The 17,020-nt window shown below is 41.6% G+C and overlaps 7 protein-coding genes across 7 annotated transcripts; 5 read left to right on the top strand and 2 right to left on the bottom strand.

The window, feature by feature from the left end:
- Window positions 1–5,286, top strand: DI09_28p10 (Dicer 2-like protein; the record flags this gene model as incomplete). Its single annotated transcript, XM_013382719.1, has 1 exon — window positions 1–5,286. One exon carries the CDS (start codon window positions 1–3, stop codon window positions 5,284–5,286), a length of 5,286 nt encoding a protein of 1,761 aa, XP_013238173.1.
- A 21-nt stretch (window positions 5,287–5,307) lies between these two features.
- On the top strand, window positions 5,308–6,663 carry DI09_28p20 (uncharacterized protein; the record flags this gene model as incomplete). The annotated part of the gene is made up of 1 exon (XM_013382720.1): window positions 5,308–6,663. The coding sequence occupies one exon, from the start codon at window positions 5,308–5,310 to the stop codon at window positions 6,661–6,663; it is 1,356 nt and encodes a 451-aa protein (XP_013238174.1).
- Window positions 6,664–6,810: 147 nt separating this feature from the next.
- On the top strand, window positions 6,811–12,274 carry DI09_28p30 (uncharacterized protein; the record flags this gene model as incomplete). Its single annotated transcript, XM_013382721.1, has 4 exons — window positions 6,811–6,924; window positions 6,979–11,090; window positions 11,156–11,753; window positions 12,044–12,274. 4 exons carry the CDS (start codon window positions 6,811–6,813, stop codon window positions 12,272–12,274), a joined length of 5,055 nt encoding a protein of 1,684 aa, XP_013238175.1.
- Window positions 12,275–12,359: 85 nt separating this feature from the next.
- Window positions 12,360–13,444, bottom strand: DI09_28p40 (uncharacterized protein; the record flags this gene model as incomplete). Its single annotated transcript, XM_013382722.1, has 2 exons — window positions 12,360–13,018; window positions 13,120–13,444. The coding sequence occupies 2 exons, from the start codon at window positions 13,442–13,444 to the stop codon at window positions 12,360–12,362; spliced, it is 984 nt and encodes a 327-aa protein (XP_013238176.1).
- Window positions 13,445–13,592: 148 nt separating this feature from the next.
- On the top strand, window positions 13,593–14,152 carry DI09_28p60 (uncharacterized protein; the record flags this gene model as incomplete). The annotated part of the gene is made up of 3 exons (XM_013382723.1): window positions 13,593–13,865; window positions 13,892–14,015; window positions 14,043–14,152. The coding sequence occupies 3 exons, from the start codon at window positions 13,593–13,595 to the stop codon at window positions 14,150–14,152; spliced, it is 507 nt and encodes a 168-aa protein (XP_013238177.1).
- A 54-nt stretch (window positions 14,153–14,206) lies between these two features.
- On the bottom strand, window positions 14,207–15,274 carry DI09_28p70 (uncharacterized protein; the record flags this gene model as incomplete). The annotated part of the gene is made up of 5 exons (XM_013382724.1): window positions 14,207–14,470; window positions 14,494–14,655; window positions 14,681–14,999; window positions 15,031–15,140; window positions 15,170–15,274. The coding sequence occupies 5 exons, from the start codon at window positions 15,272–15,274 to the stop codon at window positions 14,207–14,209; spliced, it is 960 nt and encodes a 319-aa protein (XP_013238178.1).
- Window positions 15,275–15,879: 605 nt separating this feature from the next.
- Window positions 15,880–16,466, top strand: DI09_28p80 (uncharacterized protein; the record flags this gene model as incomplete). The annotated part of the gene is made up of 4 exons (XM_013382725.1): window positions 15,880–15,905; window positions 15,963–15,981; window positions 16,015–16,274; window positions 16,307–16,466. 4 exons carry the CDS (start codon window positions 15,880–15,882, stop codon window positions 16,464–16,466), a joined length of 465 nt encoding a protein of 154 aa, XP_013238179.1.
- Window positions 16,467–17,020: the final 554 nt, after the last annotated feature.

The raw sequence follows: 17,020 nt of genomic DNA on the forward strand, positions 1-17,020 counted from the left end.
ATGGATTTCCCGTTTATTAATGGCATTCAAAAGACCAACATTAGAATTACTAGGGATTCCCCCGAAAGCCCGTGTGCTGTTGAGCCTGATGGCATCGATCATGGATTTCTCATACACATAACCAATTTACACCGATGGTTCAACCTATTCTATCCTTCTGGCGATCTTTTGGACATCAGCGACTACAGAGGCACTTTGGCCTTTTTGGAGCTTTTTGATGTATATGGGCCTCTCTTAAAAAAGAAGAAAGCCCGGGTTGAATCTGTTCTCCGCGAGTTCGGGACCAGAGCAGCTCATTGCTATTTGGTGAAAATCGAGCAGCAAAAAGGATACACAGATGCCGTTGTTGGTGCAAAAATGTTCGAAACATCAAGCTATGGGCCATATTACGAAGAAAACCCGGTGTATGAGCGATATTTAAGGAGACTCTATGACCGCAATAAAAGCTTTTACAAATCGCATGTAAAGGTGACTTCAAAGCTATCTCTCTTCGTTTCATCTCAGTTAAATGGATTCGCATCCCCTCAAAGCAACGACAACCAGCTGTCTTTTGTATTTGTTTCCGAAAAATGCTTTGTTGGTTGCATTAAAAATACGCTGCTTGCTGCATTTAACAAATGTTCGACATCTTATACCTCTGTCAATGCCATTGTATCAGAGGCCCAATGGAAAACTCTTGAACTTCAGGACCCATTTTTGTCTCAGTACTGCATGAAGGCAAGGAAGGATCCTCGCGAAAACTCGTTTGTTTTTAAAAAGGAATTTTGTAAGGATCCTCGCTTGCTTCAAAAATTTTTGAAAGAAAGGCCACCTGTTTGCTCAAATAGACCATATCTACCCGGAGTAGCCTCTGCACAATCTTCAGCCACATATTCCACCAATGTGCCGAAAAAATCGGTCGTCATCATCACAATGGATTTGTACTCTAATGTCGTTGTATTTTTAAATTCCATTCAAAGCACACCGCCCGAAAGCTTGCTAATTGATTTCCATGTTTTGGACGTCCCAAAGAATTTAAATTTTCTTTTGTGCCTATACACGCTCCCTGAGTTTGACAATGAAAAGTCTGCGATGAAATTGAGGTCTTTTGAGTTCTATTTGGTCGAGGACCAATCAACTGGAAAACTATCTTGCACCTCGCTAATGCTGTATGGCTACTTTAGTCAGATTCAATTTCTAAAAATTGCAAAGTCTTACACCTTGATAGACAAGCTATCTTTAAAGTCACATCCGCATTCTCATCTGATTTCATGGGTAGAATCCTCAATTCTTTCGCAAACGATCGAGTATACCGGCGATAGGGATATGAGCCACCTTTCTTTCGTTGTTCCGTCAACAGGGGCATATTTGTCAATGCTGTCTGCGCCTGAGCTTTTATCAAAGATTTGTTCTTATCTTCCAAAAACAAAGAGCTCCAAAGCATCTGAATCGCACATGCTTCATGTGCCAAAACGAATCGTCTTTGATGATGATCCACAGAGCATCGAAGTGGTGTACCTGCTGGGATGTAGCAACATTTCTTCTATGAACAATTCGAGCCCCAAATCTGGTCCTGATGTTAGGTCCCAATTGGCGTTTCAAATTCTCAAGGTGAACAAGTTAGACCCCAAAAGCGAAGATCTTTTCTTTTGCAAACTCTTTTTGCCAAATTTATTCCCTATTCCGTACATTAATTTTAATGACCAGGCCATTTTTGGGGACCAATATCCGTGTAAAGCAGCTGCTAGAACGAGCGCTGCTTTTCATAGCCTCAAGGCTCTCTATGAAAGCGGTGTTCTAGACTGCAACTTGCTTCCGAGTGCCGAGTTTTTGAAATCTATAAATCTTGAAAAGATGAAAAAACTTGCTCACGAGAACAAAACAGGAAAAAGTGGTGGTGATGCCATTGACCAGGGTTTGGACTATACTTCAACTCGTACCAGGGTCTATTATCCCATAAAGGTTCTGCTCAAGCCCACATACTCTTTTGAGAAAATATGGAAAATCCCCAGAATTCTGTCCATGGCCAGTTGGAAAGATAAACTTGACTTGTTCCCCAGTCAAACCAGTCACACCTTTTTCTTGTACGTGATGGATTTTGAGGATCAAAATCACATGGATATTATACAGAAACTTCGCCCAGGGTTTTCGTTCTTTAAAAAAGCCGAAAAGCGGCCAAACAGCGTGTTCCTGCAAGACTATAATGTCTTTAACACCGGAAATTTCAAGAACTCCTTTGGAATCCTTCTTCCTCATCAGATAAGCACTCCTTTCCCCGCGTTTGAAGTATATCTGTCTGCAGTTACGCCTTCTAGTAAAATGAAAGTCAATGGGCCACATTTGGTAACTTTTTCTGCAGAGCAGTTCAAGTCTATCGTTTCTTTCCAAATTGCACTATTTAAAGTTATGAATGGCTTCAAAAATAGCCTTTTGTTTGATTCAAGCCTATCCACAGAGAAGGACATAGATCAATACTTGAAATCTTACTTGTCGAGCCTTAAGGCAAATTCTCCGTCCCGAAATTGCTTTATTGAAGAGCCGCTTTTACAAATCGACTGTCTTGAAAAAATTTCGTACCTTGTGGTTCCGGTTACTCGAAACGCTGGTGATGAAATCCCGATTACTCCTGAAAGCTTATATGGCGCTTTTTTGCGATTTTTATCGGCCGAAAAAAAATTTCCACCCTGTCTGGAGAGCTGGAGAATCGACTGGCCATTATTAAGTTCTGGGTGTTCTTTTTTTTCTGGCACGAAACCTCAAATTTCACTATTGTCTTTTATTGATCAGCTGTCCGAGTTTTATTTCTCAAACGTACTTCGGCCCAAAGGATTTGAAAGACCCTCTTTTTCATCATCATCATCATCATCATCAGTGTTGACTCACCATATGTTTGATGATCCCGGATGTGTGGAGAACAATCTTGATAATTTTGTTTTCTTTTCGCTTCAAAAGATTACTGTGTATCACCGATATTCGGATATTGGATATAGAATTGAGAAGGTCAGATGTGATTTGAACCCTCTATCGATGATTGAAAAAAATGGAATATCAGTTGCAGAGTATTTAAAGGCCAGGTTTTCGGTGCAAGTTAAAGACTTGTCACAGCCGCTTGTGGAATGTGTTAAGATGGAAATTCCCAATTGTTGCAATTTTATGTCGTCCTCTAATTTTGTTCTGCAAAACAGCAACCTGGAGGGCAATCTTTCGCGTTCTTCGTATGAAGAACAATGTACATACTCTAAAACCGCTCTAGATATGGTCTCGGAAAAGTCTTCACTTATCCTGGGGAAGGCCATCATTCATATCGACAATGACAAGACCGTATATGATTGTGTAAATAATGTGTCATATTCATTGGCCTCCAACTTTTCGTTACAAAAAATCACCGCCACAAACTCTAGCAGCAGTAAGACGCTACATTCGCTGTTGGTTCCCGAACTGCTGAACATTTACCCCATCACTTCTGGCCATTATTTAATATCCTCCATTTTTCCTACATGGTTTTCCCAAGTTCAAAGGTGGCTATTGATGCTGGAGTTGTTTGAGGAAGGCAATATTTTCAATTCCGTCCCGTTAAAGCCAGATTTCACCCTATTTCTTCAAGCTTTAACAGCACCTATAAATCCGAATTCGGGCGAAGATGTGGATGATGATCTCTCGGTTTCCTGTGGTGCCGGATCGTTCGATTATGAGCGGTTGGAATTACTGGGCGATTCGATCCTAAAGTTTGCCGTCTCTTTGGATCTTTTTCTCGAATCCTCCACACATTTTCCTGGCCTTCCCTCAGAGGCAGACTTGACTAGAAAAAGAAGCGAACTCATTTGCAATGCAAATCTTTTCTCGCTTGGAATTTCGTTGCTTTCTTTACACAAATATGCAAATATTGCGGGCTTCTCGACGGTGAAAGCCTTTTTTCCTCCCCATATTTGCACGCTGATTGAAGCTCTGATTAAAAAAGACCCTTCGTTTTCATGTATTGTCCCCATCCGGCCTGTCTTTGACGAGTGTGTTTCTTGGCTTGATTTATCTTTACACGATGAGAATTCCAGGAAAAAAGATTTCTCGCCTGTTGATGAAATGCAGTTGGATAGCCTTTGCCTTGATGACTTGCATGCACTTTATTCTACCACCGCTCTTCGTCAGCTGGGTGTAAGATACTCAAACAAAGCCATCTCAGACATGATAGAGTCTCTTATTGGGGCATTTTATCTGTCTACGGGACTTTCAAATACATTTTCTTTTTTACAAAAGCTAGGATTGGTTCAAATTATCGGTTCTAACCTTACTCCCGATCATATGAAAGGCTACATCAATATGAATTTGAATAACATGGCAGAGCCGGCTGGTCTTTCTTTGTTTGAGAAAACAGAGGCCCGTCTATTTGATAAAATCAATTGCATTAACCAGATTTTTTCGTCTCCAGAGCTTTCGGCTTTGATTTACGTCTTTGATGACAAGCATGGGTTTCGATGTTCTTTTTCCAATACTCTCGATAGAATATCAACGAGCTTGAACTATCAATTTAAGGATCCCAGGTTGGCTCTTCTTGCAACGGTACATCCGTCTCTTTCAGCTGCCTTTAATTTTGAAAGACTGGAATTCCTTGGAGATGCCGTTTTGGATTTTGTTGTCACCAAATATTTTTATGAGAAATATCCAAACCTCAGGCCAAATGAGCTGACTCTTTTGAGATCCTCTTCCGTTGATAACGAGTCTTTTTCCAGAATGCTCTGTTTGCTACAGCTGCATGATGTCTTTTTTAATACCCAAAAAAATAACCTGCTTGCCGAGTCTGTAAAGGCATATGTGGACTATCTGCATTCAAATGATAAAGCATTCATTGATGACTACCGAACCTTCACTGGTGATCAAATTTCAAAGCCCACATCCCATGATTGCTCGGCGATCTTTTCTGCACCAAAGATCTTGTGCGATCTCTTCGAAAGCATTGCGGGCGCAATTTTTCTCGACTTGGGATGCGATCTTGATGGCTTCTGGAATATTTACAAGCATATCATTTCATTCTATTTGGATAGAAATTCAAAGCACAAGCAACTGGGTCTGAATCCAGTAAAGGATTTGATGGAGAGTGTTTTGAAGCTGGGAATACTGCCAGGCGAGCTAATCTTTGAATTCCAACATGAGCATTCGTTAGAAAATGTGATGCATCGATGTATCATCAAACTACGGGGAAAGGTTCTTGCCAACGTGCTTGCAACTGGTCGCACATGGGCTAAGCGTACAGCGGCATCTAAAGCATTGGAGTATATTGTCAAAGGCGGCTATAAGGAGGTGCTGCTCAATTAGAAATTAAATTTATTTTATTTTATGGACGAGAACTTGTCCGCAAATGCCTTTGTCGTGCAGAAGGTCCTTTCTCCCGTCCACACGAGGGCCATCAAACAAGAATCACATGCGGCGGGGCATATACGGGCTTCAGTCGTGGCAAGCCACTATTCTTTCATTGAGCGCGAAGTGCTTGCAAAGCTTTTTTCCTCCGACCTTTCAACGCTTTGTTCCATGTGTCTTTTGAAATCTTTTGAAGCCTTTCAATTAAATTTGGAGGCTCTTTCGAAATTGCCAATGGCTTTACATGCACTTTGGCTATTTGTTGTATATTTGACTCCTTTTTTCTATTCCAATATTGATCCAGTCCCATCAAATGCTGCCAAAATAGAATTTTATCCATGTAGCGTTGAATCGATTAGCTCATCTAGAGCCAAGTACTTGCATCAGCTAGATCGCTATTTTACTTGCATTTCATATGCTTATCGAAAATTGGCCAGCCATAGCCCGCAGAACAATCTTCGTATCTTGAAGACATTGTCTGCAAAGGAGGAAGCCCTGAATTTGTTCAAAATCCCGATTTTCTCGCTTGGCATAAATATATCCTGCTTCATCGGCCTAATTCCATGCACGCTTTCTTCTCTTTCCTTGGAGGGTTGCGGGTTATTTGACAAAGAGCTGGGTGTTCTGTTAGAAGTGATATCAATTAAACTGCCAAATCTGAAGGAGCTGAACCTTTCACATAATAACAGGGTTACAGATGCCTCCTTCAATGAGATTTTTTCATCCATGGTTCGGCATCTAAGGACCCAAAGCTCGCCACCCTTTTGCGCCCTAGAAAAACTAAGCTTGGCAGCAAATGAGTTGCTCTTTTCGTCAATCAATATGGCTGTATTGTTTCTCCTTCCATCAATAAGACACATTGATCTTTCGGGTACAGCATTTGAATCAAAACGGACATCACCCGATTTCCTTGCCATCTCAACATTATTTAAACTCACTCTGGTTGAAAGTCGTCTGCAGTTTGCTGGCGGAATCGATGTTTACACTCTGTTAAGCTTTTGGATTGGCCTTACAAAGGCGTTCAATATAGGGTCTGTTGAAAATTTGTATTTTAATTTGATTGAAAAGTTATCCAAAAGTGAAGAGGATAGGTTTTCAAACCATTTTGAGCATTCGAGGGTAGCACAAAATCTGGTCCTAGAGTTTGACAAATCAGCTTTGAACAATAGCTTGATTGTGCCCATTTTTTTAAAAATCCTTCAAAAGGGTCAAGCCAAACGCCACAAATTTAATGCCATTGATGATCCCGCTCAAGGGGGGGAGCGAGCATGGATTTCCTCAAACAGCGTAAAATCGGCCGATTCAAATTTAAATATTTTTAGTCTTTATAAATAAAAATACGATGCTTGTGAATCGAACCAACAACCCCAGCTGTGATCTTTCAATATTCCTTATTCGACGGATTGCATTATCGGGCAATTCAGGTTTGCGGGCTCAAATCTCATTCACATAATAGGGGCCTCTATTTCTGAAGTGATAGATATGTTGCTCCAGCATCAGAAAGATCCCATTGGAGATAATATTTCCATTGAAGAGAAAGCCGCTCTCGTCCAGCCATTGTGGATTGGCCTATTTGATTCCATCCAGTCTTTCCTTGTATATTTTTTTGAGCATGATCCTGTAAATCGATTTTATTTTTACTGTTGCTAGTCGACGTTTTTTCSCAGTGCAGGTCTTTTTTGTGAGTTAGTTTCTTTGCTAAAATCGCCTTTGAAAATAGTGATAATCCCAAAACTGCGGCATCGAATCCATTTTGGTACTTTTTTATCTGGAGGCGGCAGCAGCATTGCATCAACACTCCCCGCTCAAGAGTCTAATGAATTGGCAGACTTTGCACTTCCCACACCAAGTGGCATTAGATGGACTGCGCAGCCAATATCGTTTTTGAGCTCAATCATAGAGAGCGGTCCTCGGGGCATAAAAACCTCGGAGATATCAAAAAAGCTGCATTTTGATCCTCGTTCTTCTTACTTTTTTTCTCGGCGTTTGGAAGCCGTAAACTTGATCGAAGCCGAATCCATAAAATCGCAGTCCTCTAATTTATTGCGAGCAAAGAGATTTATACCAAGTTATGGGAGATCCATTTCATTGGTAATTGCTTCTGGTATTGATGTCAATCAGCTAGTGGCTCAAATTTCAGAATTATCGGTGAAAGCAGGCGGTGCTGTTTGCTTGGAAGATATTGTATCTTCCCTTTGGAGGATCCATACCAAGACCTCCTTGACATTCCGGAATCAAGAAACAGAAGAGCCGGCATCTCCTTTGTTTACGGACGCAATCAAATATCTTCTTAAGGGTCTATTGGATGCTGGCCAAATTAAATATATCGTAGCCACGGTCAATAATTCATCGGCCCCCGTTGAGTGCTATCAGCCGATAGATACGAAAGAAGGCTCTAAACGCAAGCTATATGCTGAAAATATAGACGCAGACGAGCATGGGGGTGAAGGCGAGGGTGAAGCTGAAACTCAACTAACGCTGGTTCAAAAATGGTTTAAAGCAAACTATGCCTCTTTGATTGGCATTCCTATCAAGATTCAAATTCTTGAAGTTTTAAGAAGATTGGGCCCAAGGGGTGCTATCATTTCGGAGCTTTGCGCTTTGCTTAATTTGAGACCAAAAGGGCTGGCTTCATTGATGGAGTCATATAAATCTCCCAAAAAAGCTTCAACCCCCCTCTCTGAAAAGTCTATTGTTACTTCGATTACAGAACACTGTGGGAGGAGTAGAAGAATCAGATATTTTTACCAAGGTCCTCTTGACAGGCCTCTTTCGATCAAATGGGTGCTTTGTCAACCCCGTTTTTCCTCTTGTTCTTCGCCCTCTTCAACGGAAGACACCAAGCCGATCACTAAAGAAAAAGACCAATTGGAGCCAAAAAAATTCAAAGAAGATGCCGACACAAATACGCGATCTATCAGTACCACCAGATTAAACCGAGAAAAAACCGTTCTTCAATGGCTTTCGCATGAAAAGGTGATCCCCGTTACACGCGAATTGGCGAAAAGATTACAAGAAAACGAAGGAGACTTCCAATATCTGATCGACACCAGATCGGTGGTCAGAATAGCTCACTCATTGGCATCCAGAAACCTGGCCAAAACACTTCCACTCAAAATGATAAACTCTGAACAGCAAATACTGTTATTGGTTTCGTTGGATCTGCTCTCAGAAGGATACCCTTTACATAACCACCCCCAAATACTAGGTGCCATTGAAAAAGAAAAGGAAAGATTATCGGCACCAAGGACAGTATCTTCAAGCCCCGCGCAAGCCCGGAACTCGATTATCAAAATCAACCGCCTTTTCAATGACAATCCGACTGAAGATATTAAAAAAGTGGCTCACAATGAAATGCAATATATCGACTATGGATTTGTCAAAAGCCCGATCCGGCGGCTATATATTTTCCATTGCATGATCTTTCGACTCGCATCGACTTGCAACATGCTTGTTCCGAGCCCGGCCTCTGGAGCCAAGATATTTTCGGCGAATATCAACTCGCTATATTTGTGGGAATTTTTGGCCCTTTTTAGCGTACCCAGGTCGAAGAGGCTTGCTACTTATTTAGGATTTGAAAATCCTACGCTTCCCTGGCAAACTATCCAGTCACGGCTTAATCAAAAACTATCCGATTCTCTGCCATGGATCAAGAACTTTCTTATTGACAAAAGAACCATGGACACGCAATGCGATTCAAATGACGATTATAACGCGTCTTTTGGTGGTGCCGACTATCCGATCCGGAAAAAATGGCTTGCATACCTGGCTTCTCTGGCAGAATTGGGAATCCTTTCTCCTTGCCAGGATTTTTCGCCAAATTTTACCGCACCTACTGGTGGCTTGATTGTTTTGAATCCAGATTCTCAAACGCCTATCATCGGTGTGGAAGACCTGCCTATGGTTCCTCCCCTACAGCTAGCTTTGAAGAGCCCATCTGGAATTGATATTTCATGCCCTCTAGCTATTGACAGGTTCTGGGCCGAATTCGAATTCCAGCTTATTAGTGTTGTCTCTTCCAAGAAGAATGCTGATGATAATAGCTTCTTGAGTGTAGCAGAGAATCCTGAAAGTTGTGAAAACTCTGGAAACTTGGAAATCGCTGCCATACCAAGTTCAGATTTTGCAGAAGAAAACTCGGGCCTATTGTCTTCAGAGTCTTCTCAATATGCGGCTAATTTGTGTGCCTTTATCCCTTTCAATCTTCCAACAGAATCTTCTAGCATACTTGCTACACTAAAGTCGCTTTGTTTGTCCTTTTACAAACCATTAGACGCCTTGTGTCGGTTTAATTTTCGTTGCAAGCCACGCAAGTTAATTTCAGAGCTCTTTACTCTTGAGCAGTGTCTGCCACTGGAAGAGATTCTAAAGTCGTTTAAAAGTTGGATTTCAATACGCAAACCATCTCCTAGTGAGACTCTATTAGCACTACTTTCCATATCATCGGATTATAAAATTCCACTATCTGTGATGTTTTCTTCCGAAACCCTTCCATTGATTGCAAATGCATCTCAACAAGACATCAATAACAGCACATTACTTTGTTCGTTTGAGGAATTAAGGATCCTGGTCGTTTTGTTTATTTTATGGTTTCTTTTTCCACCTCAAATGGCATCTGCCCTTTTTTGTATGATAACCAATAACGAAGAGCTAAAGGAAATGAAAACCATTCTTTCCATCTTGTTCTCGGATGAAAAAGACGGCTACTCGCATGAAAATATTTCCGTGGTGTTTTCAGATGTTTTTCCGGTCATCAGATCCTCGATTCTTGGAAATGGAAGGCATAAAACTTGGGCTGAAAATCAAATTAAGAGCTTCATTCGCCCCATTTTTGATCCACTTGATAGTGATTCTCCGACTCCGCTAACCAAGCAGGCATCGTGTAACTTTTTTGACATTGCTGACTCGATAACGCTTGATTTACTGCTTCCAAACAGCACGAACCATTGTGCCTCCACTTCGTTTGAAGATAAAAAGCTAAAGCTTGGCATAAACCTGTCCGTTCCTTTTGTTTCTACCGAGCGTATTGATCCAACCTGCCAATCGGTCGTTCCAAGAACATGTCTTTTTAGTTGCAGTGAACTTCAATTCTGCAATAGCAACTCTACTCTCAACGCCATTTTGACTTCGGCATCATCAAGCGTGAAACGTAGGTTGGTAATGTATGATTTGCTTCATACGGGATTTATCTCAAATACCGACATCGCAGAGCCTGAAGACTGCTGCAGTGGCGATGTATTTACATCTGAAAAAGGCGATCAACGCAAAGTATTGCCATCATCTCGCACAAGCCAGGCTACATTTGTGGACTTTGAGCCTGATGAAGAATTAATTGGAAGCAGGGCCAATTTGGACAATTATTCGGACGAGTTATTCATTCGTGGCGAAGAAAAATTTGCCAATTCGTCTGTAGGCGGTTCAAACCATTCCGCTTTAGTCTGTCAATCTGCACTCAAATCTGTCGTTGCATTTGGATCGTTTCCTACCGCCACTAGCTTTACTGGAAATGATGACGAGTACGCTATGAGTGACAACAGTGATGGCGTTGTTGAGGCTTTTCCAATTGAATCGCTATTTGCAATTTTTGGATCGACTAGCCCATCTAGGCTGGCAAAGAAGTCATCTCTTTTGATCCAAATCGCCTTGGGATTGAAGAGAGATGGTGTATTTACAAAAAGGTTCTATTTTGGACAGGAGCTGCCCATTTTATCGTCCAAGTTACGCAAGGCCTGTTGTGGGCTATCCTTATCATTCACCGATCGGTATGACGATATTTCAACTTACATTGTAGGTTCTCTTCCTTTTTTGTAAACCCAAAATGGGCAAGCACTGGTCAATCACTTGACCAAACCTCAAATTTGTCTTCCATACAAGCAAGTTCGGCCATTAACCCACATACAAATTTTGAAAATATTATTGATGATGTGATCTCGGGGACCTATGCGCTATCATCTCCAACGATGTGCCCCACAAGTTTCGAATCTTCTGAAAATGGGGACATCGATTTTCCCTGCCAAAACTTGAGCCTCCTTGCGATGGATAGCTCCGGCTTAGCGACCTGTTTGAGCTCCAAGATGCAGTCAAAAATAGTGTCAAACATTCTCGAAAAAGGCTTGGTTGGCGCATCTCTTTCTGAGATATGGGAATACGCCTCGCATTCTCCAAAAGAAGCGCTTTATGCTTTTTTGAAAAGCTGTTCTCAATTGACGCCCATTCATTTTGCCAGATTTGTTCACATCGACTTTGCCTCGCATTGGTTGATTCCCGTTTACGACTCTGTCGATGCCAATTCAAAAAAGTCTCCCCGTGCCTATGTGCAGCCTAGGATTTGGTTGGCATTAAATGGCTCTTTTAACGTGGCAATATTCGATGCTGCCTTGGCAAAAATCTATGATTTCATAAAAGAGCATCCCGGAGTCTCACTGGTAATGATGGGCTTTTGTATTTTTTAGAGAATCCTTTTTCGACATTTCAGCAAATGGCTCTCTCTCCCTGAAATGGGAGACATCATGGTTGAGCTTGTGGATCATAGAAAGTTGATAAGACAAGTTTCCATCGAATACACCAGCAATATTCGCCAACCTTGCCACTCATCGCCGTTTGCCATTCCCGCATTTGACAAAGACTCTTATACAGTTTACTACATCTCCTTGAACAGCCATCGATGACCTTCCGGCATCGGCAAACTTGTCCATTGAATAAACTTTTTGTACAGAATGATCTAGTTAATTTATTTGAGAAAGTGTGCTTTGATGTCCTCCAAGAGGGCCTCGTTCACATCATTGTGGGCTTTGATAAGACTCTCGGTCTATTTCGTAAAGGCGCTAATTTTACCAGTGCTGAGCATTCCAGGCTTTCTCCACCGATAACATCAATGGCCAATACAGAGTCCTTGGGTGCGTTTGAGGCCCAAACAAGAAGCACAGATGAATTGGCTGAGCTCTAATCGTTAGCAAACAGACATACCGCTATTGAGAATGAGCTGGCCGCAATCATGAACTTAATAGGGATCCCTAGAGTCATTATTGCTATCAAATGGACGAACCAGAATCTATCAAGGCAACGGAGAGGCAATTTATGGCACATGATAAAATTTCATGGAACGAAGAGTTATTTCCAGATTTTGATAAAAAGAAGCTGAATAAAAAGCCCGATCGAGGAAATAGTAGTGTGAGAAGTGTCTCCGACAGAATTCCGTGTAAAATATGTTCGATTTCCCTTGGCGACCTAGACGAAAAGCCCTTGCTTAAATCAAGATCTTTCCCGGCCTCCTTTCCACTTGTATCTTCAGTATCGTTGGTATCGCTATAATCATTGCCATCTATTTCCATCGGTGGATTCTTTGTAAAATTGTCGACCCAAGCGAGAGTCGACGAGGAAAGAGAGGATCTCCATATGCACTTGATTGCAGCCCTATCTTCAAGCTCTAATCTGGGCTTAACAGGAAGAGGTCCATTTATTGAGCAGTATACGGAGATGGTGCAGGGGTCATCAATAGCTCCTGTCGAGTATGAAGCAGATGCCAGCGATCCCGGTAGGACCTGGGTTTGAATAATCGGCTTGGTCATATGTTGTATTCCTGAAAGATTTAAATTCCCAAAAGCTCGAAATTTCGTTGCAACCCTAAATGTTACCGCCATCTCATGCCACACCACGCTAGATACGCGAGTACTAAACAAGGTCAGCAGCACTAAGCGGGCTTATGCTTGATCTCTGAAACATGGCATATCGTGAATATTTATTGATCAACTAAAAACTACAATTAAATAGCTGAAGCCTAATCAAAGAGACCAAATCCCATCTCCTCATCTGATGGCTCTGGCTCGGGTTCTTTCTTGGCTGGGGCGCTCTTCGAGCTTCCAGAAGCTCCAGAAGCGGCAGCAGCAGCTGGGGCAGCACTTTGAGCGCTGGCAGCAGGGGCAGCAGAGAATGAAAAGAGAAGGTCATTCACGTTTTTTCCGGCAAGTGTCTTTGCAAAAAGAGTGCACCAGATTGAGTCAACTTGAACGTTGGCAGCGGAAAGAATGGCAGATAGTCCTTCTGCGGTGATCTCAACTCCAGCGTCTTGTAGAATGAGAGCGGCGTAAACAACAGCTGTTTCGGGGGAGAAAGTCATTGGGATGGATGAAATTAAAAGTTACGATTGAAAAATGAGTTCAAGCAAGTTTAACTCCTAAAAGAGCAAGAACTACAAAAAATTGCATTTTAATTTTAAATTTATAACCCAAATTTATATTGCAATCCATCCTACACGTTCCACCCTCATGGATGCCTCTAAATTTATCCCCATCGTTGATGAGGATGATGAGAGGGCTGGATCAGACGCCCTCATTGAGGATTCTGCCATGATCAAAATGGAAAATGAATATTCGGACTCTACCGCTGATAACGGCTTAAACTCAAGGACCAGAAATTTGACTCCGCAAATTTCGATTGGAAATACGCTGCCGGCCTCGAAAATTAGAAAGATCCTGAAAGAATATGATGAGCTCTCAATCATATCAAAAGACTCTTTGTTCCTGATAACTGCAGCGACGGTATTTCATTGTGGATAATCTTTCAGGAGCTTTTTATCCAATACTTTGCATCGAGGGCATTTGAGCTTGCAAAGGGAAAAAGAAAAACTGTCCTGTATAGCGACTTGATCCAATTGGCCAAACAAGACGAGCGGTTTATGTTTGTGTCTAGTAGGAAGATTGGTTATTGAATTTTAGATGATATTGACAATCCCGAGTTCACTGGACTTTCTTCGTCATCCACTCAACTTGTATTCAAAACTATTGCTGACGTAGAAGAGTCCACTGGAGATGTTTTTGAAAAATAGCCTGGTGTGCCGCCCCCCCCATACAATGCCCAATTTTATTAAAGGTTTCATTATTTAATATTTTCTGAACTTGCGGCTCTGTGGATAATCATGGGGTATTGGCGATTTAGACCGAGACTTTTGTCTCATTTGATTCCTAGATTTTCTCTCTGGCGAATGAAGTCGTGCTCCGGCATCGCGAGAGCTTGCTCCTCTTGTTTGAGGAGACTTGGATCGAAGCGGTGGCGATTTCGACCTTCTGCGTGAAGGCAGTTCATACAGAAACGCGGTTTTCCCCTGTGTACTCGGAGAGGTTACTGGGGTGTTTGGATATTTTTCCTAAAATCACATTGCACAAATACCTTCAACCGATCGAGCTCTTTTCTGACCTTGTCAAACCCAATGTGCTGCTTTCCCTCGTAATGGGCGTCGAGCCTCTTTGCAATGTCATTTACAACAAGAAAAGCACCGCAAACGCTGCATGTTTCCATTTCCTTCTCCATTTTAAACATCGGGTTTATTTCCTACAGAAAGAGAATCGAAATATACCTGTTTGATGCGGTCAATATCCCTTCTAAGGCGATCGGATTCGCAATCCAACTGCTGGGCTTCATAGACCTTGCCTTCTTCGCCAAACTTTTCCATACGATCCAAAAGATCTTTCAGCTGTAATTCAAGCTTCACTATTCGCTCTTCATTTTCGTCTTTGTTTGGTTTCATCATTGCAAGCACCTCATCTGAAGGCTTGGCCTCGAGCCTTTCTTTTGCCCGTTTTATTCGGCGATCCAGATCATTTACCAGTCTCTGCAAGTAATCCATCATTTTCTTCTCAAATTGAACAACGTAATCCTCCCCATTTAACATGTAGCTATAAGCGATAATAAATGGCAATGACGTACTCTGCCCGTAGGGCCTCGTCATGAGTACGGTACTCACACGGGCCAATATCCGATTTTGTGTTGGGAAACAAGTCATGTGGACAAAACGAAACCAAAAAGTACTTGCAAACCTAGCAGGTATTTAAAGACATCGATTTACATCTTTATCATAAAATCTCTTTTCCTGCGTCTTTTCTTCATACACGGTTTTGTTTCTATCAAGACCCATTAGTTCATTGCATAGCTGACGAGCATAATCAGACATTGAAAACCAAAAATTTAAATTAATTGCCAATTTTAATTTTAAATGATTCCAGGCACCAATTCCATCTTTTCCTTTGATACTGTCCATAGGGGATCGAACATTTTTTCCGGCAAGAAACAGTTAAATGGCCAATTTACACTCTCGAGACTGGTAGAAAAGGATTCGGGACCTTTTGAGGTTCTCGTGGAATATATGCCTGGTTTATTTAAAACGATCCCAATCTCTTCGGTACGTTTGCCGCATGTTTACCTAAATTGTAGTGTGATAGTGCCGAAGCAGTCTCGGAGGCTTTTTGTACAGAGATTGATGACCACGCCATCAAGGATAATCTGTGTCATTACTTGACCATGGTCCAAGATGTCGCCGTGTGTAAAATAAATAATACTGAATAACGATCCGCGAAATAATTTAATTTAATTCTAAATTTTACCAATCGTTACGTTGGCTTGGCCGGCATTTTTATGGAAAGCGCCGAAACGGGCTCCTGCGGCCTGTGGCTGCTTGGCCGTCAAAACGTACTCGAAACTTTAATTGGACCAATGCAGATATAAAATCGTTTGAGAACAATAATTTAAATTTAAGTTAAGGGATCAACCTTCTAATGAATGTCACCAATTGGAGGGTTTGGTTTGTAACTGCCTGGAATTTTCGCAAATCGCTGATTATTTAAATAGTGGGATTAGCAAAGCCAATTTTTATCCAAAATGGTACTCCCCAACTGATTAGATCTAACACTATAGTCTTCCGGAATAAATGTCGACGATTCATGCCTTGTTGCTTTTGATGAATTGAAAAAGAATTCAAAGCACACGTATTTACAGTTCAAGATCTCCGAAAAAAGGACCAAGATCGTTGTTGAAGAGCTTGTGAAGCCCGCAGCTACTTTTGAGGAATTTGTCGCAAACCTTCCAGAAGACGATGGCAGATATGCCGTTTACGATCTCGAATACAAGCTTTCGGATACCGATGGGCTGCGTAAAAAGATCCTTTTTATCAGCTGGTATGCCATTACTTCTCCGACTTTCACCGTAGGATTCCAGACTCGGCTGTAACAGGTCAAAAAATGACTTACGCCTGTAGCAAGGATGCATTGAAATCCAAGCTGCTGGGGATTGCCCTGGACATTCAGGCCAACTGCAAAGAGGACCTGGAATACTCCAGCATCATGGACCGTTTGCGTAACAAGAACTAATTTATTGGGCTTTTATGCAACATAAACATATGATTGTTTTATTGAATTTGTATTTTCCACGTAGTTATGAATATCGTATCGAGCGATTTTTGAATGGAGGCAAATAAATCTCCAAACGATGTAGTAGAGGCTTGCGAAAATAGAAATATCTGATATGCTAGCAAGCAGGATATGAATGCCATGCCCCGAATATCTCCGTTCATTGAGGACAGAAAAATGTCCTTTGAAATGGAGAGAATGGATATAGAATATGACCGAATGGGCCCAACCGGCATGCCATCATCCTTGATGTCGACCTCATCTTTACGTGCATAGTCTTCAAAGCCCGCCTCCTTGCCTCTAACGTAACTTGAAAAATACAATGCAAAAAATACCAAGGGTATCAAGAAATGAATCTTGAGTTTTGTAATAATCATGTTGCGAAATATGACAATAATAAATCCCCTACTGGCTACATAATTTCATTGGGTAGCGACCGGAAATCGTTGGGCGCGTCCAATTAAAATTCAAATTTGTCCAGGTAAAATTAAATCAAATTAAATGGTCCAAAACGG

This window comes from Mitosporidium daphniae, assembly GCF_000760515.2.
Source record: "Mitosporidium daphniae strain UGP3 chromosome Unknown contig-28, whole genome shotgun sequence".
In the NCBI taxonomy this organism is placed as follows: domain Eukaryota; kingdom Fungi; phylum Microsporidia; genus Mitosporidium; species Mitosporidium daphniae.